The sequence below is a fragment of the Hyperoodon ampullatus genome (genome assembly GCF_949752795.1).
Source record: "Hyperoodon ampullatus genome assembly, chromosome: 9".
In the NCBI taxonomy this organism is placed as follows: Eukaryota; Metazoa; Chordata; class Mammalia; order Artiodactyla; family Ziphiidae; genus Hyperoodon; species Hyperoodon ampullatus.
In genome coordinates this window covers 48,782,415-48,807,513 of record NC_136922.1, presented here as the reverse complement: position 1 = coordinate 48,807,513, position 25,099 = coordinate 48,782,415, and the positions used below count along the sequence as shown (strand labels likewise).

The 25,099-nt window shown below is 34.8% G+C and overlaps 1 protein-coding gene across 4 annotated transcripts; it reads right to left on the bottom strand.

Moving 5' to 3' along the window:
- Positions 1 to 1,569: 1,569 nt before the first annotated feature.
- SEM1 (SEM1 26S proteasome subunit) lies at positions 1,570 to 25,077 on the bottom strand. Of its 4 annotated transcripts, XM_079711528.1 has the most exons (5): positions 24,896 to 25,077; positions 11,258 to 11,435; positions 7,559 to 7,654; positions 2,894 to 2,978; positions 1,570 to 1,766 (listed from the first exon to the last, which is right to left on the bottom strand). In XM_079711528.1, the coding sequence occupies exons 1-4, from the start codon at positions 24,969 to 24,971 to the stop codon at positions 2,939 to 2,941; spliced, it is 390 nt and encodes a 129-aa protein (XP_079567654.1). In that variant the 5' UTR covers positions 24,972 to 25,077; the 3' UTR covers positions 1,570 to 1,766; positions 2,894 to 2,938. The 4 variants fall into 4 exon arrangements, with proteins under 4 accessions (XP_079567654.1, XP_079567653.1, XP_079567656.1 ...); XM_079711527.1 differs by lacking the exon at positions 2,894 to 2,978; XM_079711530.1 differs by lacking the exon at positions 11,258 to 11,435 and having other exon boundaries at positions 7,559 to 7,652.
- Between the last annotated feature and the right edge of the window lie 22 nt (positions 25,078 to 25,099).

Below are 25,099 nucleotides of genomic sequence, written 5' to 3'. Positions count from 1 at the left end.
GTTATGGGAAATTACAAAGGAAAAAACCTGGGTTCTAATCCACATCTGACAACTGTTGGCTATGCAACCTTGGACCCGTTCATTTCTTATTTTCTGTGAGACCCAGTTTTCTATTTCATGAGATGTTTACAATAGACAGGCCCTTCCTGCCTGCTTCACAGGTTCACTGTGAAGATCAAAAGTTGAAGAATATCTACTAACTGCAAAATCCCATAAAAATAATTTTCTTCAGCTCCCTGGCTAGTCTAACTTCCTACCAATGATGTGCTTCATCATCCTGATGCCAACTATCAATTTTCAGGTATTCAATCCTTAACAGAGATAGCCACCTAAACTAAATTTTGAAAACTTATTAAGGACAAAACACTGAAAAACTAAAGGTAACCCATGAAAACTTCTGCCCAATTCCTGTGAGGTTTCAGAATGGTACCTCACCAATTTAAATTCAAGGTATATGAAGTGGCCATACCTCTGGGTACTAATCTGACATTGTCAAGGTGGTATGGGGTCTAACAATGCCCTTGTAAACCACTTACCAGAATACTGAGAAAATATACATCAGAATATTTCTTCAAATGCTACATTAGTATGGCTGCCTGTGCTTCATTATATGATTAAAACAATAAGATTTTTTTTTATATTTCCAAAGTTCTTTCTTATTCTTTATTCCATCTGATCATCCAGTAGTTCTGCCTAGTAGGCAAGGCAGATTCATGCTTGTCTTAGGAGAAAACTTATTTATGTTCAAAATCATCTTGAGGCATATCTTAAATTATATTTCAGGTACCCAACTCCTATTTTGGTGTCAATACTACATCATGTTACTTAACTTTTAGATTTTAAATTACTCCATAGTACCAATGATTCTACTTCTAAATAAGTAACACATTCAAGTTTGAAAATATTCCAAATTAAAACTGTATATATTAGCCCCATTCTAAGTCTTATAAGAATCCTTTACCAATCAAATTAAATCTCCCCCTTCACAAAAGTAGATGTGGAAACAGTAATCACTGTGCAGAAACTTAATTGTACTAAATGAATCTGTTCTGTAGTATCTGAGAATATGCACATGTTAACAAAGCATCTTGAGCCCACTTACCCAGTTTTGACAGAGACATCATTCTTAGAAGTGTGATCAAACCACTCTGGATTTTAAGAACTAATAATACTTTATCAACTATTAATATTATTAATGGCTCAGAAACTAATTACAGCAATTAAAAATGATTAATATTTTAAAAACACAGGTTTTGAAGGGTCACCTTAGAAATGTCAGTAAATGCCTAAGCTTTCAAAATACAGATGAAATTAAGGTTAAATGTAACTTAAAAGGAGTACCTTATCAACATTTAGTCTATGTGGTTTAAGAAAAGTACTGAATTTGGAATCAGATGAATTCTGGCCTCAAATCATTTAACCTCTTGGAGCCTCAGTTAACATTAAAAAAAAAAATTCATTAATAGGAAATTTTGCTGTCTGTCTATAATAAAGCTCTGGAAAAATCACAAATAGTATGAGAAAATTAATGATGAGAGTCAAAAGATCAAGACTTCTGAACCAAACCAATATTAGATCAAAACATTTATTTTTTGTGTTACAAAAACAAAAATAAATCCAAGGAGGTAATGAAATAAACATTTTTTAAGTGTCCCATCCTGGGTTCTCTGCTCTAGAATTTAGTAAACAGTTCAAGTTTAGGTTGCTTCAGTACTTCTGGATGCTATGATGTCTCCATCTTATAACCATGTTTCTCTAGTTCAGCTCTATAAAGAAACACAAAAGAACAATATCACTAGACATTCTTCATGATAAATTAAAGAAACAGATGATTTTTAGAAATAACACAATAAATAATTGAGCTAATAAGCCTAAACATCAATTTAAAATACTACCAAATAGCTTTACTTTAGTCCCTAAAAAGAAATCTATAAGAAGGAAACTGGATGTGAATCAACATAATGCTAATAAAATTTTGTTTTCCCATTAGTAAACTTATGTTTTATATTCCTTATTTTTCTGATAAATCTATTTATGGAAGAAATGTGAGGGAATTATTGATATTTTCCAAACACTGTACAATTATTCTGTTCATAATAAATATTTAAACATAAATTTTAAGAATCATTAACCATATGGCTAAGAACACTAGACACTGCTATCAAAATTTTAGAGATTTTATAATTACAATACTGTTATTTACACATAAACAATAAACAGATCACTTTTCATATTGACATATATACTGCCCTAAACAAAACAAAAATTATTAATCAAATGTAAGGGTGTGTGAGAATTATTCTGTATTAAATATATGTAGGCTAAATATAATAAATAAATTATAAAATATTAAACAAGACTACTTTCCTAACTTTAAATGTGGATAAAAATCTCAAAAATGTATATTGGTATAAACACTTTTAAAAAGATACTTTTTATAATTTTAAGTAATTTTTTCAACCTGAAATTTCAGTCATACTTTGAGAATGTCAACTGCAATTGTTGATCTGTCTTGTATAAACATTTGCACAAAAAGGTTTAGCCCTGTAATCAATATCACTTATTTAAACTACCATTCCAAATATCACCAGCAACTTTTCTGCCACAATTCTGATTTTATAAAATCAGAATTTTATAAAAAGTTCACAATAAAATTATGTGAGGACCAACCTATGATAAAATTGTACAAATGTTAAGCATGATTACATCATTACATCTAAGATAAAAAGACATTTGTTCTCAAGCATAATTTCGCTTAGACACTATCACACTATCCACTGTAAATGCGATGCAAGGAATACATGGTAGGAACAATGTATAATATTTATTATTCATTTCCCCAAACTCCTTCACTTCCTTAAAATTTTTAGATATTTATAATACAAATACTGACCTAAAGTCCATGAATAATATTAAGGCCAGAGCTTATTCATATGAATCATCTTTGTCTTCTGCTCAGGTGTAGAGGACAGTATGGGCTGGTGGTAAAACACTGGATTAGGAGTCAAGAGATCAGCACAAGTTTCTGACTCTACCGCTTCCTTTGCTAAATTTAACTAAAATGCTTCCTTTGTCCTCTCCTCCCCAGGAAATTAAAGATTATATTACCTGTCCTTCATATGTTTCCTATTTTAAATGGAGGTAATTTTAAACTTTCTTAAACAATACTTCTGCTGCCTTTAACAAAATCATTGTGGGTTATTCACTTTCTCTTATTTTACAACAAAACCCCCCCCAAAATTCAACCTAAGATTTAGGTAATAAGTCACCAAATCCATCCGAGTTTGTGTCTATTTGCCTTCATGACAGGAGGTGGTGACCAATTACATTTATAAATTGTTTACAAACACAAAGGAGAGTATGAGATATTTCTCAATTAGCTAAATTCTTAGAAAAGATGAAAAGTTCTTTGGTAGAATTCAGGACTTGTAAGAAACCAAAAGGAAAATAAATGAACACCACGAAGTACAAAACAATACAAAAACACTAATATCATGAGCCTGTTGAATGGAAAAATCCAACAGAGATGAAAAAGTAAAGAAATCCAGCACAATTGGAAAGATATCATAGTGCACACATAGTGAATATACACTATTTGAAACAAAAACAGCAGCATTCCATTTACAACAAAACAAGAATAAGACTAACAGCCACTAGTAGGTTTCAGAACTCTTATTATCCAAGAAACTACTCTGCTATGTGACATTGGCTATATCTGACATGGTAAATCAGGAATTATTGGCTTTTTGGAATTTTTATGTAAAATGTGATACAGGTCAAAAAAATCTCATAATCCTACCTATTTCTACTGATATGTACATAAACAAATGTTTCAAAAGCAGTAAAAACAGAATGATCTTTAGTTACATGGAAACATTGCTGGCCTTCTTTGTACTTCTACTTGTTGAAGGTAAATTACACTGAAAGAGAAACGTGGAAAGTTTAAGGCTGAGTCCTTGCCAAGGTCATGCAGCTAAATAAGAGGCAGATAGGGGCTGGAACTCAGGGAATGTGACTGACTCTAGAGTATAAACTGCCTCTCTAAATTTAGATGGAATTAGGACTCAATCATATGAGGAAACAATAAAACATTTTTTGAGAATTCCCTGGTGGTCCAGTGGTTAGGACTCAGCACTTTCACTGCCCGGGCCCGGGTTCAATCCCTGGTAGGGGAACTAAGATCCGAAAGCTGAGCATGGCGCGGCCAAAAAAACAAAACAAAACATGTTCTTTACCATGGTTTATAATACCACATTAAGGGCCTCGATGCATTTTACAAAGACTGAAAAGAGCATCTTTGCAGGAGACTTGTTAATCAAGACAGTTTTTAAAAGCAAGAATATAAATGTTATCTGAGGCTGACTTGTCCAATATGGTAATCAGATGTGGCTATTTATTAAAATTAAATAAAATTAAAAATTGAGTTTATCAACTGTGCTGGCCACATTTCATGTGCTTAATAGCCACATGTGACTAGTGGCTTCTGTACTGGATAGTGCAGCTTATAGAACATTTCCATAACTACAGTAGGTTCTACTTGACAGCACTAATGATACATCAAAAACTTTGTTTAAAAAAGAAAAACTCACAACACAAATAGGGAAATAAAAAGAAAAATCTCATTCACTAATTGAGGTATCAAGATTTATACACTTACAAAAATTCACAAACCTAAAGGCAGAAACACAACATAGAACATAAGAGCACTGTGGAGGTATATTATAAAACCAACAAGCCACAAAGAATATAAGGATAATGTTCTATTTCCAAAACCAATAAAAAGGCAAGATGCAGTAGTGACAAGAAATCCAATTATCAATACATTTACTACTAAAAGTCCCCTAATAAAACCAAAGTATTCAGTAATGTCTTGATTTAATTGTTAAGAGAAAAGTGCTATTTTCTGACTAATGAAAAACACCCTCACCCCAAGAGCCACTTGGGAGGAATTTGACGAATTTGACTCTTCTGAATAGCGAAGGAAGAAAACTCATTTGGCCTCAACTTTAAAAATTTCAAGAAGATAACAAGAAGAAAAAACTGATACATGATTAAAATCAAAACACAAAATAGGGATCAACAGAGTTGTAAGGCCTGAAAATAAGTATTCTAACAGCATATGTTTATAATGAGAAAGAAAAGAAGGGATGCATTAAAAAAAAAAAAGGCAGCAAGGTTTTCTCTGATGTGGCAAAATAAATAAACCTAAAATAAATACAAAAAGAAAGTGGCAAAAACTTGTACACATAGAAGTAATTTAATCCCAGAATGGAATGAGATCTGTGAAAAGAACAAAAAGGGCTTCTGAAAGCCATATATGGCTAAAGAAGAATGAGAAGAGAGAGATCCAATGCTCAGAATAGATTTTAGAGAAAAAGCAAGATTACTGTTCAACAGCTACTGCTCTATCTTGTCCATAAAACTGCAAAAAGAAAAACAACATCATTAAGACAAAATTGAAAATTAAGACAGATGAGATAATTCCAAACGACATTAAGGTAGTTTAAAGTTTCAAGGCCTGAATAATTACATCTCAGAGTACTGAAAGAAGAAAAAAATGAGAGTCAGCAATTTTGAGAAATCATGGAGAACTGTAAAAGAGCCAGAATAACCGTGGAAGGCAAACTGTACTATGTCCAAAAAGGGGAGAAATGAGATGGGTAAAACTGTTATTAGTTTCAAGCAAAATACTAAAAAGTCTTTAGAGTATAGGGTTTTTGAGCCCATAAAAAAATGCAGTTTAGAACAAAAGCTACTGTATCACTACTAAAAATAAATTTTAAGAATTTAGTATAAATTATCTCACTACTTTTTAGAAAAACGTACTAGAGACTAGGAAATTAAAAGATTGCAACAGAACTTCTATATCATGGTTTGAGCAAAGCAAGTGATAGTTTACATAGATATCTTTGTGGCCAAGATAGATAATGTATGGGTTGAATCAAAACAAAATTAGGGAGGAAAGAATTGTCCACAAATGGTGCTGGTATAACTGGATATCCACATGCAAAAGAATGAAGTTGGACTCCTATTTCACACCATATACAAAAATTCATGCAAAATGGATCAAAGATCTAAATGTAATAGCTAAAATTCTGGAACTGTTAGAAGAAAACATAGGGATAAATGTTCATTACCATGAATTTGGCAATGAGTTCTTAAAGAGTAGATAAATTGGACTTTTGTGCAAAGAACACTATGAAGAAAGTGAAAAGACAACCTAACAGAATGGGACAAAATATCTGTAGATAATATGTCCCATAAGGGCCAGAATAAATAAGAACTCTTACAACTCAACAACAAAAAGACAAACTTTGAAAATGGGCAAAGGACTTGAACAGATAGTTCTCCAAAAAAGATATACAAATGGACAACAAACACATGAAAAGAAGCTCATCAGTGTCATTAAAGAAATGCAAATCAAAACCACAATGAGATACCAGTTCATCCACTAGGATGGTTAAAATGAAAAAAAAAAAAAGGTTTTGGTGAGGATGTGGAGAGGTTAGAAACTTCCTATATTGCTGGTAGTAATGTAAAATTATTCAGCTGCTGTGGAAAACAGTTTGGCAATTCCTCAAAAAGTTAAACAGAATTACAATATGACCCAGCAATTCCACTAAATCCCACCAAAACTGAACAGATATTCAAACAAAAACGTGTAAATGAATGTTCATTGTAACACTGTTCACAACAGCCAAAAGCTGGAAACAACCCACATGTCCATCATCTGATGAATGGATAAACAAACTGTGGCCTATATATACAAGGAAACATTATTTAGCCATAAAAAGGAATGAAATACGGATACATGTTACAACATGGATGAAATTTAAAAACACTATACTAAGTGAAAGAAACTAGACATACAGATCATCCATGTGATACCATTTATATGAAATATCCAGAACAGGAAAATCCAGAGACAGAAAGCAGATCAGCAGTTGCCAGGGGCTGGAGGAGGAGAGGAATGCAGAGTGACTGCTTAATAGATATGGTGTTTCCTTTAGGGTGCTGAAAGTGTTTTGGAATTAAATAAAGATGATGGTTGTAAGACATTATGAATATACAAAATGCCACTAAATTGTACACTTTAAAACGATTAATTTTACATTATATAAATTTTACTTCAATCAATCGATAATCAACCAATCATTTTAGGTAGATTTGTACATGAATATGAAAAAATACACACCCAACAACTCAATCTCCATTCCAGTTTGAGAATCACCAATACACTGGGTCTGAGCACCCTATGATTCTAATTTCTGCTGAGTTGTTCAATACTGATAGAAAATTAAGTGACAGAATTAAACCTACAAGGATTTAAAAAAATAGCAAATATGTTTCTATTTAACTACTTTTATAAAGAGACTAGAAAGAACAAAAGTTCTATGCAATTACACAAAGTATTCATGTTTAGAAACACAGGAGATGAGGCAATATATCTTACTTTTCATAATTCGAAAATCTATTTCAAAGGCAATTGTCATATATGTTACATATTCCATGCTTACAATTAATACTAAGCTATATAAAAATTTGGCTTAAAACTTACCGTAACTGATTGGAGAAGTCATCCTCTACATTGTCATCATCCCAATTATCCTCCCAGACATGTGCATCTTCATCTTCATCTAAACCAGCCCAGTCTAAGAACAGAAACAGATGCCGTCTAAATATTTCTCATACATTATTTCCATAAATACAAAAACTTCAGAAAGCTTGTTACTGAACTCTCTCAATTCAAAACATCTAAAACTATATCTATGAGAAATGGTAATCTTCCTCTTTAAATCTCAATTGATGCTATCTTGTCTTCTCAATTCTTGAATTTGCAGATCTAAAACAGTAGTTAATACAAAAAAAATCTATTTGCTATGAACATTTATTGTAACTTCAGGAGGATGTTTACTTTGCTGATAATTTTTATAAGGTCTATTACACAATCTTTCAAAACACAGCACCAATAACAGAAAAGTAAGTTGAGTAGCAGGATGATACCGGCCTGGAATTCAAAACTGCTAAACATAAAAAAAGATAACTCATACACAGATAGCAAAAAGTAAACCAAATATTTTCTTAAACATGGTTGTAAAAAACTGTGTTAGAGAATGTCCTTATTCTTTAAGACACATGTGTTGAAATATTTAAGAATCAAGTGTCATTTTGTTGACAGTTTACTTGTAAATGCTTCTGAAATATATTTTATATCATACACGTCTATCATACATATGATAGAAATAAAGTAAATATGACAAAATGTTAACAACTGATGAAACATGGGTGTTTGTTGCCTTCTTGTTTTTTGAGGTATAATTGACATATAACATTATATTAGTTCCAAGTATACAACATAATTTGATACTTGTATACACTGAGAAATGATCTCCACAATGAGTCTAGTTAATATCCGTCACCAACAGTTACAAATTTTTTTCTTGGATCAGGACTTTTAAGATCTACTCTCTTAGCCACTTTCAAACATGCAAGAGTATTAATAACTATAGTCATCATGCTATACGTTACATTTCCGTGACTTATTTTTGTAACTGCAAGTCTGTACCTTTTGATCCCTTCACCCATTACACTCCCCCCATTTGTCCTTTATTTAAAACTTCTATAGGGTTGAGTTTCAAAATTAAAATCTGAGAAAAATAGTTTTAAAAAAAACAGTCTGGAAATCACCTCTGGAAGCTTTCCTGATTCCCTTTCTTCCTTTCTTTCAGAGATTAGGTCCCCTCTTTTGTGTATATCTATCACAGCACCTACATACTGTACAATCATATTTATCAGTTTATATGCCTATGCCCATTACTAGTATCTGAGCTCCTTAAGAGTAAAACTCTTTTATTTACCTTTGTATTCTTAAGCCACAATACCTGTTGTGCATATGCACGACAGTTGGTTGTGAAAGATGCAACACAACTCTAAATCAGACCTTGTGTATTTTTGCTTGATCCCTCCCCTCCAAAAACAGTAAGCATGAGTTACACATGCTCTTAAATGTGTCCTAGTAGCTTCATCTTAGTAATTACTTATTAGAAACATGGCTAAGAACATTTCGATCTTTAAAAAAAAAAGAAGTCAATAAGAAAAGGTATGATTTAGGCTTTTCTTATAAAGCACATATAGATTTAAAGGTATTCAACAATGGTTCATATGGGTATTATATTCGTTACATTATGTATCTAACAAAAAATTTTAAATGCCATATGTCAACATCATGATTTAAGAATGTAAGAAAGTACCTCCATTTACCTGGTCCCTCCAAACCAGAAATTTGGGAGGCAGCTTAGCTATCCTTTCTCCTTCAACTCTCATAACCATTCATTATATCCTTTTGATTTCAGCTCAAGAATCTACCGAGTTATAGTCTCCCCCTCCCTATTCTTGCTGCCACTATGTTAATTTAGGAGGGATTATTCCCTTCATGGACTATTATTGTGGTCTTTTTTCTGTCTCCTCCTCTCTAATCTTACAGTCTGTACCCTCTTCCACTGATGCCCAAAATGACCACCATTCATGTAAGTAACTATGCAAAACATTCAGGTAGAAGCACGTTTTATTAAATTTGCAACTCTAATGTCTATAGCTGAGTACTGGGCACATAGTAGACACTCAAAAAAATGTTGGGTAAATGGAACTACGTTTCTCAAGTTCCCTTCCTCTGAGTGGTCAATCTCAAGAAAACAGAGGGCAGTGTGTGGTTTCAGTGGAGCCAAGAGTATGTATTTCAAGATGGAAGAGAATAACAATATCTTGTATTATGAATGAGTCATGTAGAATTCTCAACTGTATTTACTCTAAGAATACTTTTGAGACTTGCGATCATCTGTTTGAATGCTCCCTGAAGAGAGATCATGTGGGAAATTTCTTTAAGATATTAGTGCCTGAAAAGATGAGTTTCTCTTAGGCAATTTATTTCAGGTTGCTAGGAAGCTCAGTCAAATGTATACTCAACTTTAATCATTGGTATAGGGTAGTGAATGTATATTCATTAATAAAAACTTTCAATAATCAAAAATACTGATCTTTATTGGCCTAAATGTTCTTATATCTCCCAGTAATATTATTATTCTCAAAAAGGAAATATTGTAATGATCTAAATTCAAATCCTATACTATTCTCTGAGGTCCTCAACAGTAGTAATACTTAACAATACTAAGTATTAATTACATCTCAAAATTAAGTTGACTGGGCTACAGATATCCTTACATGTTCTCCTTTCTTATAGAAGTACCTTTCAAACTGAAAATTTTTATTCTATTTATGAATCCACCTATAGTTTATAATGAGAGTAGATTAAGAAGTTCAAGTAAAGGAAATCACATTTAGGATTTCCTACAGTCTACAGAAGAGTGATGAGAAAGCTAATGCAACCAAATTTTTAAAAATAGTATATCTGGGGACTTCCCTGGTGGTCCAGTGAGTAAGACTCCACATTCCCAATGCAGGGGGCACGGGTTCGAACCCTGGTCAGGGAACTAAGGTCCCGCATGCCAGCCGGTGTGGCCAAAAAAAAAGAAAAAAAAAAAAGAAATAAAGATAGTATATCTAATTCCAAAGCTAAAGATAAAAAACAACATTTCTGAACTTTTATAAACGAGCAAAGTGACTTAGTTAAGTCAAGAGTTAATCATTAGGTATAGGGCTAAAACAGTACTGTTATTCTCATATTGCCATTGCAATCAATAATAAACTGTTTAATATGTACGTTGTTGTATACAAATTTTCTTTTTGTTTTTCTAAGAGCAGAGAAATCTCAGAAAGAAGGGAACTACTTTAAGGCAAAAATAAAGGGGGCAGAAATTGCATCATTAAGTATACAAGAGAGGAACATTATGTAAAGATGGTACTGGTTGCAGGCTAAGATCAGATTTTAAATTAAAAAGGGGCTCAAACAGTAGATATATATTCCCCTAATACTAAATCATCAAGAATCAACTACATGATTTTAATTCTTTAAATTAAAATTAAATAAAACACTTCAAATCATAGAAATTCAGATTCTTGTACCTTGAACTTATTATAATGGAAAAATGCAACCCATTATTCCTTTTATAGCAACTGAATCATGCTATTCCTCCCCATTCCCTCCAGTCTTCCTATAACCTACAGTTCTGAGCTATCTAATAATACTAATGGACAGCTTAGGAGGTTTTTGTTTCTTGATTTGTTTTAATGACACTAAGCATTCCAGTATAAAAAATTCACATAAAACTATTTCATTAAAACAATGCAGCAGGGCTTCCCTGCTGGTGCAGTGGTTGAGAGTCCGCCTGCCGATGCAGGGGACGTGGGTTCGTGCCCCGGTCCGGGAGGATCCCACATGCCGCGGAGCGGCTGGGTCCGTGAGCCACGGCCACTGAGCCTGTGCGTCTGGAGCCTCTGCTCCGCAGCGGGAGAGGCCACAGCGGTGGGAGGCCCGCGTACTGCAAAAACAAACAAACAAACAAAAACAACAATGCAGCAAAGTTTGTCTTTATACTTCAAGTTTTTATAAAATGGCTAAGACTGAAGACTATTTAAAATTACAGAATTTTGGAAACAGAGAAAGCCTTAGAGATCACTGTATAGCATACCCCTCTTTGTTTTGAAACCACCACCATTACCACTACCAAAAAAACAGAAAGTGAAGACTGTCTTACAAGAAAATATTTATTAACTTTTTTCTACCGTTATTTCACAACCTCAAATCCTAGACTTTAAATATACTTGGGTTGAGCCTAGAAATAAGAATTGTCAAACGAAATATTTGTTTCACTGATATTTTAAGGAATCTTTATAAAGATATCTAATAGAGTTTAATGTTCCACAAAATAATTTGAATACGTTACGACTGGATAATATGCTCTTGAGTAAAGAAGGTGACATAACTCAACTCACAATTGAACTTTAAAGTTCTAAGACACCAAGCCTCATATCAGCCTGAACCACTTCTAACTAACCAGTTTCCTAAATTTTTAAGGAAATGATAAAATGTCAAAAGATTCAAGTTAGAAATATAAAAAACAAGAATATTCACATTTCTCTGCTAATCTTGTAAGTCTACCCTTTCCAGAACAATAAAAACACAGGGCCCACAGGAACTTTTAATCTAATTATGACTTGATTCAAAATGTTGATTTCAGGGAATTCCCTGGTGGTCCAGTGGTTAGGACCCTGTGCTTTCACTGCTGAGGTCCCAGGTTCAAACCCTGGCTGGGGAACTAGGATTCCACAAGCCACATGGAACGGCCAAAAAAAAAAAGAAAAAAAAAAAAGTTACTGATGTCATGCAAATATCTTCAAGTTGACTTTAATTCTTTTAACTTTAAGAGACTAAAAAAACATACTTGTTAATTTGTACCCTACTGTCTCAGAGAATCTAGAACAAGAAACATAACAGTTTCAATAACTTATTTTGTAGGAGGCCCAATCCTTAACTCCATAAAGGCTAGGGGAAAAAAAACAATCAAATTCTTTACGTCATATGGGAAATACGGTTTGAACAGGGTCTTTTTTTGTTTCTGTTTTTTTGTTTTTGGCCTCGCAGTAGCATGTGGGAATTTTAGTTCCCGGACCAGGGATTGAACTGGTGCCCCCTCCAGTGGAAGCGTGGAGTCTTAACCACTGGACTGCCAGGGAAGTAAGTCCCTGAACAGTATCTTTTTAAAAATTTTAAAACTGGTACAATTTTTAGTTTATCAAGTTGAATTCTGATGATCATTTAGCATAAGGATCAAGTATCTCTCCCTCTGGTAACAACCATCTCATGTTACTTTAATGGCAAGGAAAGGAAAAGGAAGAAGGTAGAAATAAAGCCCCAAGAAAAATAAACTGGCTCATGAATGGAGGGAAAACAGTATTATGAGCAAGATTTTAGGTAGAGGACTTCCCTGGGACATGGGTTCGAGCCCTAGTCTGGGAAGATCCCACATGCCGCGGAGCAACTAAGCCTGTGCGTTGCAACTACTGAGCCTGTGCTCTAGGGCCCGTGAGCCACAACTATTGAGCCCACGTGCCACAACTACTGAAGCCAGTGCGCCTAGAGCCCGTGCTCTGCAACAAGAGAAGCCACCGCAATGAGAAACCCACGCGCTGCAACGAAAAGTAGCCCACGCTTGCCGCAACTAGAGAAAGCCCGCGCACAGCAACGAAGACCCAACATAGCCAAAAATAAATAAATAAATAAATTTATAAATTAAAAAAAAAAAAAAACGATTTTAGGTAGAACACACACACAAAAAGATTCATGACAGTAGCTCTGTATTTCTTTCGTGTTATTATTATACAGTATTTCACAATTATGACACTACAAAGACAAACCAGAATCTATAATCTATTTTAGGTGGAAACTTTAAAGAGTTTCTTTATTAACTACGAATGTACTGAACTATATTATGTAAAAAGTTTAAGTGATAGGGTATAACATCCCCAAATTTATTTCCAACACTTATAAGTCCTCCATATTATAGATGTTACAATATATATAATAACTACAATATATGTACACTCAACTAAATGAAGGGGAACATAAAAAACATGTGACTGTTGTAATCTCTGGATTTGGCAGACTTCTCTTGCAAAACATCTCTGAACTGTGTTTTACTTTTCAATTATAACACTGCACTGTTAACCATGCCATTTTATTTAATCACTTACTTTTAAAGCATTAAACCCAGAAACAGCTTTTTTTAAAAGGGCAAAATAAAATCAAACAAGGATACCTGATTTATGTCTAATGTCTTTCTTCAATATGTAGATGACTATAAAGTACACACTTTATCTTCAACACTAAATGCATTGCCAGGATTGTGATTAATCATTTAAATAACCACAGCTGTGTTTACTTCAGTGTGCAGGCCTCCAGATGTGTACTGGTAAAAAAAAAATTACCATATTTTAAGAAGTCAGAATTGGAAATAACCAATAACAGATGCCTAATACATAAGTGTCTAGCAATTCTAAATTATTTGAGACTTTGCCCCCAAATTTGACTTTGTTCACATCTGCCAGTGAGAATTACATCTTGGACTAGCTTTAAATTTCACAAATCTGAGTTACCAAAGATCCCACATACTTCATCTAAGTATCACCTTGACATTTAAGTGTGAAAAATGGTTCTCTCTCAATGTTTTTAAAAGTACTTACTCTCCCCCACCCTCCAACATACCTTCTGAAATTTCTTAAAAGTATGAAGTATACCACTTTGGAGAAAAGTAAAGAGGAAATTCTATTTATACCAAATAGGGTTGTAAATGTTCTATTTTAAAGCAATTTTCAGGAGCATCAAACTCTCATTCATTCCTTAACAGTAAAGTTACTCTGAATATAAATAATCTCCAACAAAGTTGCTTCAAATAAAAAATGTGCATCTATATACAGAACACTACATGAAGAAAAATATAAAAGAAACAAAGGAAAGTTCAAAAAAGTTCTAAATTGTACATTCACCGCTATAGGTGAAACAGCAATAGCTGCAAATAGCATCATTACCCTGATAAATAAGATAATAAAGCCACACTAAAGCTAGTCATTCTGAGATAAATTTACACATGTTCCTGCTTAAGCTGTATAAAACAGATTAAAATTTTTAATAAAATTTCATTTCTGTAGGTTATCATGATACAAAAACATCTATATACCCTAGAAATCTAATGTCTATTCAGTGGCTAAGAAATCACTACTAGCATAGCACCATTGTACTATACTTATATTTTCTCCAACAAGGACCAAAAATGTCAGTGGGGTACTTCAGAGCAAAGACCAAAAGCAAGTGTTAAACGATGTTGCTATCAAACTATTGGTGAACTTTCAGTTGTTTGTGGTTCTGAGTCTGAAATAGAGGTCCAAAATGACTTACATAACCATTTATAATTTTTCTTACATTTAAAAAAAAGGAAGTTCAAACACAATTCTTTTCATCAATAATTAAACATATGTATACACACACACGTGTGTGTGCATATATTATTTATATATATATATATATATATATATATATATATATATATATATCAGAATGACTCCACTACAAACATGCTGACTTTGGTTCTCTTGGTTGATTAGTGCTTTTATTTCTAATTCTATAAAATTCCTCAAAGCCATTAGTTATTCTAATCTTTTCCAAGCACTCATGCCCTACACTCATACTGATTCTCTCATTCTGATGCTCCATATTACTGAGGCAAGAGTATACAATGTAGGACACTTCCCTGGAGGCACAGTGGTTAAGAATCCGCCTGCCAATGCAGGGGACACAGGTTCAAGCTCTGGTCTGGGAAGATCTCACATGCTGCGGAGCAACTAAGCCCATGAGCCACAACTACTGAGCCTGCACTCTAGAGCCCGTGAGCCACAACTATTGAGCCCACGTGCCACAACTACTGAAGCCAGTGCGCCTAGAGCCCGTGCTCCGCAACAAGAGAAGCCACTGCAATGAGAAGCCCGCGCACTGCAATGAAAAGTAGCCCACGCTTGCCACAACTAGAGAAAGCCCGCGCACAGCAACCAAGACCCAACGCAGCCAAAAATAAATAAATTAATTAATTAAAAAAAAAAAGAAGAAAACGAGTATCCAATGTGAACTCAACCATCGGTCTTCCATTAATTATGCAAGTGCAAAATCACAATCCCTGATTTCTTACTATCAAAATAGCTGCCAAAACTCCCTTAGTCCTCACCTAAGCTATTTCAACAATTTGCTAATTAGCTTCCCTGACTTTCTATCCTTTCAAATTCTGCTGGGTTAATTTTTCCTAAACTGCCTATTGCCTAAAGGAAACATACACATATCAAACAAACAAACAACCCCCCCCCACTTCTCACCTACCTAAGGATCAAGTCCAAAGTGGTCATTTGGCTTAAAGCTTTCCATGATTAGGCCCCAAACTACCTGTGTAATTACAACTACTATTTCACAGCCAAATAAAATACACATACACATTGATCTTACACCTCCAAGCATCTACTCCTCTTCCCTTTTTCTGGAAACCCCTTTCCTACACTTCTACCTATTGAAAGCTCTGTTCAAATGTTGCGGCCTCGTGCGGTACACAACTGGAAATAATTTCCCCTTGTTTTCAGCTGCTGTTGCACTTACTATCAGTGGTTTAATCCCCACACCACCACCACCACCACGCACACCCCCCGCTTCCACTGGAAGGAAACCAAGTGAAATCTTACCCAGAAACCCAACAGAAAGATAGTCAAAAGCAAAGGTGTTCTGGTTTACTTGGGTGTGGGGAGAGAAAGGCTTGGAGTGCCCCCTCCTAGGATAAGCACTTGCAAAATACTAAAAAGCTCAAGTCTGGCATGAAAACTTACTGATCTCCACTGACATTTATATCACTAAGTCCAAAGACAAATATCTACCTAAAGAGTCAAATTTGCCTCTGTGCAGCCTCTAGTTAACGTTGTCCTTGGTAAGTTATTTTGCTGAGCCCCAAGTATAAAGCTGTCATAAGGCTGCTATGAGGATTACATAAGACAATGTACCTAAAACACTTTGTACCGATAAACGGCAGCTAGAATCATTCTCGCTCTGCACCTTTCAGTGCCAGATGTATAGGAAGCACTCTACAAACATATATCGAATGAATAAATCATTTATTATGGGCTAATCACTCCAAGGAAACTTAAGAGGTGATGGAGGTAAAAACAGAAACAGGTTGCAGAATAAAGATACCATTTCTACCAAGCATTACATCAATAACAGAGCACAAAACTGGAAAAAAAGATATCTGGTACATTTTTAATATTTCAGAAGAGGGTAAGTATAGTTTTTGAAACTTTTATTTTCCCCTCATTGTTTTCACTGTTCATATCTTTCAATGAGTTATGCTTAAAAACAACATTACTACATAACAATGAACACCATTTAAGTCACAACTGCTTAATGCTTCTTCATTCCATTGAACCATTCCATTAACTAATTCCATTAGTTAAATAACTAATCAAATAGTTTTTCAAAGTAGTTTTTACTGTTTAGTATCCTGAGTCACACCTCTCACAATCCCCTGGCAAGCACTAGTATCTTGATTTGGGGGGGGGGGTTCATTCCACTGTATCTCTTTATACTTCTTGTACATTTGTATGCATCCTTAAACAATACATACTATTGTGTTCTGTATCTTTATATTTTATACGAATAATCAAACTATTTTTTAAAGCACTTTTGGAAAAACTTTTGACAATGTTTTTTAATTTATAAGTTTTTAATATTAAAAAAATACTCAAATAACCCTCAAGCTCAACAAGCGTAATTTTGGATACATCTAAAATTACAAAATATTTGTTGAAAATGGTTTAAATTAAATAAATACCAAACCATGCAAAATTCAAATCCCTAAGTAGATTAGGAGGGAGAAAAAAAGGGGCCTAATGTTCACAGAATACCAACTTTGTGCCAAACTCTATGCTACACACTTTACACATATATCACTCTTATGGACTGAATGTTTGTGTCCCCCAATCCTGAAATTCATATGAGGAAGTCCTAACCACCCTCAATGTTATGGTATTTGGAGATGGGGCCTTTGGAAGGCAATTAGTATTGCAATGAAGTCATGAGGGTAGAGTCCTCATAATGAGATTAGTGTTGTTATAGGAAGGAAATCCAGAGAGCTCTCTTTCTCCACCTTGTGAGGACATGGTGAGAGGCAACAGTCTGCAAGCCAGGAAGAGAACCCTCACCAGGTACTGAACAGGCTAACACCTTCATCTTGGACTTCCCAAACTACAAATTGTGAGAAAATAAATTTCTATTGTTTAAGCCACTCAGTCTATGGTATTTTGTTATGGCAGCTCAAACAGACTAATACAATCATACAATCGTTACATGACTCTAATTATTATCCACAAAGTACATGAAGGAACTGAGGATTAAGAAGGTGACAATTAAAGGAAAAACACAATGGTCAATCTTGCTCAAAGAAATCAATCCAAATCAAAATGGTGCGAATTCCATTTTCATCCCTCAGGTTTGTAATGACTAAAATGTTTAATATGGAGTGCAGGTAAAAGGTGAACTGAAGATGGAAATTTGTGTAACTCTTATAAAAGGTAATTTGAGAATATGTCAAAATTCAAAATGTACCTGGTCCTAAATGAGGTGTCAGAGCCCAAGCAGAGCCAGGAAGACATTCCTGTGGAGGGGCAGTGTTGTGTGGTTGGTGTCATAGCCAGGAGAGAGTGAAGAAACCATCCAATGCTGTAGTAAGGAGAAGTGACAGTGGCCTAGCATAAAATGTTGAAGCCCAAGTGAGATAAGGAGGGGATCTGTGTGTGTAGGGGACAACAAACATTGGTTAGGGAGGAGGATAACCTAATAGACAATGACCCAATATTTACAATAATGGGAGCCAGGTTTCTCACTGCTGGGGAAGAAAGTTACATATGTGGAAAGGGAAAAAACTAGAATGAGCCCTGTGGTGTTGAACTGTAAATTAGAGATATCTATGTGAACTCATGGTTTTATACAAACACATACATAAATAGATGTAAAAGTGTATATATGTACATTCATTTGTCTATTTCCTAGTTCCTTCCATTGACAGCATCCCAAAGGCCATTAGCACAACTGGAGGTAAGATCTTACCTTCCAAATATCATTCTCCACTGAAAGCTATGCACCTTAAAGGAATGGCTGATTCCAGGACTGGAACAGGAAAAGTATAAGATTTGGAATACCTTCTTGTGTCAGAATGCTAGGAAATGCACAAAGAATGATGGTGACTTGTCAAAAGGTCACAGATGACAGTTGATGGGATTCCCCATGTACAAATTGGGACAATCTGAATATCAAAATAAATAACAGCAACAAATTATAACCCATCAAATGAGAATTCATGAGTCTATATTGATATAAATACATAAATGAATAAATTGAACGTTTGATAATGAATGGAAAACTGTAGTTACACAGTTTCAAAGTCCCTCCTAGTAAAATATCTATTAATTACAAAAGGAAAATCAGTAATCTAACAATGGAAAAGTCTCAAAGACACTACCTTAATAAAGTTACCATCATCAGCAATGGAATAAATGAGAATCATGTTCCACCTGACAGGATGCAATGGGAACACAGCATCACTACTATGATATTCCCGCCAAGGTGCAGAACCTAAATCAAATCATATATAAACGTGAGCCAAATCCAAGTTGAGAAACATTCTATAACTGGCCTGTAATCTTCAGAAGTGTCAAAATCACAAAAGTCAAAGACAAAGAGGCCTGCTCTAGACTGAAGAAGACTAGAGATATGACAACTGAATGTAATCCATGATTATTAATCAAGACATTATTAAGACAACTGGAGAAATCTGAAAAGGACCTATGGATTAAATGATAGTAATATATCCGTGTGTTAATTTCCAATTTTGATGGTTGTACTGAGGTTATGTCTTTGTAGGAAATACACATTAAAATATCTAGGGGTGATGAACATCAGGCTGGCTCATGGAAAAAAAGGTTGTTTGTACTGTACTTTCAATTATTCTGTAAGTCTGTAATTATTTCAAAATAAAAATTATATTAAAAAAATCAAAATGAACCTGCCAATTTGATCTGGCAATTTCCTAAGAATTTATCTTATAAATAAGAACAAAAACAAAGATGTAAGATGTAAGAATATTTGCTGCAACATATTCTGTAACAGAAAAAAACAAAACATAAAAACAAGCAAACAAAAAACCTAAAACCACCTAGATATCAATAGATATTTATAGATTTTTTATTGTGCATACGATAGACTAGTAGAACACAACTATTAAAAAGCATGAGGTAGATGTTTATATTAATGTGAACACAAGTCTAAGATATATAATGCAAAAAGTAGAAAAACTGTATATGTAATATGGTCTTTTGTGAGGATATATACAAACACACACAAATAAATATATAAATGTATACATATATATAAATTCAGGAAGGACACTGAAAGAACTGTTTAACAGTGATTATACTGGAGAATAAGTAAAGTTTTTGGGGAAAGTTGGCGAGAAACCGTGCTTTCACTTTTTAATTTATACCTTTTTATAGGTTTAAATTTTAAATAAGCAGTTACTTGTACAATTATCCTACATATTTTGCTGCAAAAACATTTTAAAGAATTTAAGTAACTAGTACAAGTTGACAAGTTAAAAACTGATACACAATGAGATACCACTACACCTATCAGAATGTCTAAAATTAAAATGACCATGTGTTGACAAAGACATAGAGTAACTAGAACCCTCATACACTGCTGGTGGGAATGTAAAATGTATAACTACACTGGAAACAGCTTGGCAGTTAGTCTTAAAGTTGAACATAAACCTACTGTATCGCTCAGTCATTTCACTACAAGGTGCTAAACCAAGAGAAATGAAAGCATATGTTCACACAAAGACTTCTACATGAATATTCATAGCAGTTTTATTTGTAAGGGAAAAAAGTGGGTAATTGGAAAAAATCAGGAAATGACCTAAATGTTCATCAGAGTGAAAGAATAAACAAATTGTGGTATATCCATGTAGTGGAATATTTCTCAGCAAGAGAAAGGAACAAGCTATTGATAAACGCAACAACATGGATGAATCTCCAAATAATGATGCTGGGTGCAAGATGCCTGAGGAAATAAAAAAGATACTGTCCGATTCCATTTATATAAAATTCTGGAAAACGCAAATTAATCTATCATGTCAAAAGAAGATCAGTGACTTTCTGGGGATGGGAAGGGATGTGGAGAGGACTGACAGGGAGAGATTATTATAAAGGGACACTAGTAAACTTTTGGGGGTGATGCATATGTTTGTTACCTTTTTGGTGGTAATGACTTCTCTGTTGTATTCATATTCTACAACATATAAAATTGTGAATTTTGAGGGGAAAAAAAAAGTTGATGGATGGTGGATTTTGAACCTAGGTCTGATCCTAGATTCATCATGCTTATTCCATCCTGGAGCTCAAAAATTTTCTTCTTGCATATGATTACCATGAATGGACATCAAATAGGCACTTTATCATTCATTATATTTATTTTTCTTAAAAGATTTTAGTAACATGAATTCTTCATTTCTTGCTACCACCATGCAACTAATTTAAATATGTTACATTATTATTTATGTGTCCACTATATTACATTTAATAACTGAAAATACCAAAGCCCTTTTGGCTCTAGGTAAACTGACTAGTACAGTATCTGACTTAGTATTAATTGTATCTACCTTCTAAATTTAAGATTCTAAGGAACTCTTTTGTTGAGGATTTAGTCCAGTTGGTATCCAATGTTCACATAAATATTTCTCAGTGGCATTTTTCACAGGACAATTCTTCCTTGTGCAGGACTGGTCTATGCATAGCAAGTATTTAAAATCCTTGATCTTTACCCACTATATGCTGGCAGTTATTTTACTTTCTCACTTGACAAGTGAATGTGATATCCAAAAATACTTCCTTGGTTAAGAACCACTATAAGGTGTCCTACTTTGTTAGGCACAGGCGAGAGTGCCTCAGTTATTCCAGAATGCTAGCAGCGTTAGGGAACCACCAGCCTGCTTCAGATAACACAGCAGTTCCAGTGATTATAGAAAAATTATAAACTACTTAGTATAATAGTATCCTCTTGTAAACACCATTGCTTCTGAAGGCAAACTCAGGTTCATTTTAAATATTCTTTCCCTCAAAAAAAGGAAAGAAATCTCTCAATTCTGGCATAGGAAGAACAGAATAAAAGAAATTAAAGGCCCACTTGTTCTTCCCATTTTCACTCTCATCCACTTCTAATTGTAAGAGAAATGAGATTAATGAAAACATTTTAATACCTTTTCAATATATGTCTGATTTGAAAAATTGTTTGAAGTTTCAAATAAATTATAGAGTATTTCAGTTTTAAGCCCAACCCTACTACTATTAACCTAGCTGTATGATCTTGACAAGTTCTAGCTTCTCAAGACTTTTAAGTTGCTTTCCAGTTCTAAAATTCTAACCATGCCAAGCCTCCAAAATTATATTAAATCATTCCCAAAACATTGAATGTCTTCCAATAAATCTGACAGTCAATCAGTTTAAATAGTCAAGAAGTTGCAGAATTCACAAAGATCCTAAACATGATTTTTAACAGTTCCTACTTAATGACCAGATCGCACACACACCAATTAGAATTGTGAGGAACTGCCAATGTAACACAGATCCACAGTCCAAATGATTTTAAAAAGTGCATTTGTTTCTTTGCACCTTCAGAAAATCACCCCACATGTTACACCTCACACTGAAGAAGAGCTATTCAGAAGAAACAATGAAGTCTCCATGAAAACGCATTATCTTAGTTGCCTTTTCAAAACAGAAATTCCCCTTCTTTATAGTGACTGAATTGACATCTTACCAAACAAGTTCTTATCAGGAATGAGATGTAGCAACAACACCCTCAAAAAATATACAATTCTTTAGTCAAACCAGGGATACATAATTTCAGTAATGCTTTCATGTAACAGGCTCTTAACTGCAAGCTACCCTAGACAATGGACATCATCCACTTTCTGGAGCACAGAGACCCAATGGGCCATTGAAAGTAAGACCTCCTCTAGATTGAACAGATGATTACAGGCAATTTTAAGTTGTATCTACTTGTGAGTTTGTCAAGGGCATATTTACCATAAAGACAATCACAAGAAAAAGAATCTCCAAAGAAGGCAAAGGACCTGGTAATTCAGGGCACTAATAACTGATCTGAAAACTCAAATACTGAAAGATTCAAAACAGGCCAGTTTCAAAGTACTGCTTCTCCAACTTTACCTGTCTGAATTAAAAACCAGAGAAGAAACACACAAAAACCTAAACAAGCAAAGGCATTTCAAATGCTACTGCTCATTCTAAATAGAAAATTTCCTGAATGAATGAGGTTCTACATATTCAAACCTGAAGATGACAGATTTTCTGTAAGGTGACCAATAAATGGTGAGTTACTTATGATAATAAACCAGTCTGTTGTGGGAGGCCTGTCTTCAGAAAAAATATTCTTTGCTTTTCCTTTTAACTTTAATGAGATTTTTTTTTTTTTTTTACTATGTAACTGCCAACATTTTGAACAAATTGATGCTCCCAAGATAAACTCAGTACAAGAATTACATATTCTGCAAAAGCTGATGAAATGAAAGTTGCTGAAACATCGTGTGTATCATCAGGCCCAGTTATCTTTAGATCCTTTTTAAGCAGTCAATTCTCGACTACTTATTTTAAACACAGGTTCACTCATTCGACAAGCATCTACTGACCATCTACCAAGTGCCAGGCACTTTGCTAAAAGTTAGGGATTCAGATTAAAGTTTGCTTGGGTTGGGGACTCAGAAAGACCTATCAGATCCTGACGACCACTTAATGGCAAGCTTTTAAAATCTCTGAGCCTCAGTTTCTTCAGAGATGTGATAATTAGACTATATAATGTAGATAAAGTGCCTAACATGGTATCTTGTACATGATAAACAATAAATGCTAACTATATCAAATATGAAGTTTGCGTTAGAAGCAGATCCTGATCTCAATAAGCCAGTTTTTTACTACATAGCTCACTGTTGGAGGATTATGAACCAACTTGAAAGTGAGATCAAGAAAACATGTCTGCCAGATAAATCCACTACCAAACAAAAAACAATCCCCACAATACATAATGAATCCCAGAAATGAAAATACATGTGCTTTGGGTTAGTTTACAAGTTTCTGTAATATGCGCTCCAAGGTCTTCTTCCACTAAACAACCCAGTGCACTATAAGTAAAAATAACAAATGTTACAGCTTTGTGGCTTTATGCACAGTAGGATCATGAGGGAATACAACTTAGGACCATTTTGGTGAAGCAGTAACTATTTAATGTAACAGATTTGTAACCATTAACCACAGTTCTCTTCCTACACCTTCAGAAAGGTCACCCAATAGTAACCTCCTTTTCTTATAAGATAAATATTTACCTTATGCATAGCAATTAGTTGATAAAACCAACAATTTTGAAACCCTGATTGGCAACAACGATCTAACAAACAAAAGCAGTACAGCTAAAGAGTTTAAGAGCGCTAGTGTCAACTGGGCCAGGTGTCCATCATTTCTATCCAGTTACGTGACACTGGGCAAGTTTCTTAACTGTTCAAGCTTCAGTTTCTTTATCTGAAAAACGTAAATACCAGTTCCTACTTACTAGGCTTGTGAAAATGAATTAAGTTAATAGAAGCAAAATACTCAGACAAGCAACCACCCAATGTTACCTATTTGCTGTTAGTTACAATAAGAAAACTGAAGTTCCTCTTGGTAACCATGAAGCTAATAAAAATGTAGACGTTTTAGGGTCTTATAAATCCTTAAACTTATGTTAGTTTGAAGTTAAGTGATCAAAAATTAATGAGGAACAAGAGGAAGGCAATAACGGGTATTAAGCACTAACACCTGATCCTCCCATTCTACTTAACAGGCTTCATACGTTAAGTCCTAAATGTAGGCAGCATTGGTCTAACTAGGAACAACAATCTAATTCTGGAAGGGTTCAAGGCAAAGGAAGACTGCTAAAACAAAAAGTAATAATAATAACAATAACAATAAATAAAGTGAAAAGAGATTATGTAGACATGAACGAGGTGGCGGTAACCGGGCTGAAGAGGAAAGGCCCCACCATCCCGGACACCGGGCTAGGGAACCAGGGTCCCCGTGGCTCCTCCCAGTGAGGAAGCAGAAGGCATTTAGCCTCACCGCTGAGGTGAGTCCCACCGCGACACCTCGACCCGAAGTCGGTCGTGGAGGGTCGCGCGTGCAGAGCCTTGAGAGCCAGCAGCGGGGGTCCAGACTTCCCGCGGGTGCCTCCCGGCCGAGCCCTTCCACCCGCGCCGCCTCCACTCGGAGGCCTTAGTCACTGTCCGCGCGGCCCAGAGGCCGCGGGCGAGCCGGTTACCTTCTGCAGGGAACTCCTCGAACTCGTCGTCCTCCTCCAGCAGACCCAAGTCTACCGGCTGTTTTTTCTCTGACATCGCGACCCTCCGCGGCCAAAACCTCTCAGTCCAGTAAGAAAGTTGGACCTCTCACTTCGCCTCACCAAAGCCGCCACCGCCGTTGCCGCCTCCCAGGCCGGCTCTATCATAGAGACGCGGGAGAAGAG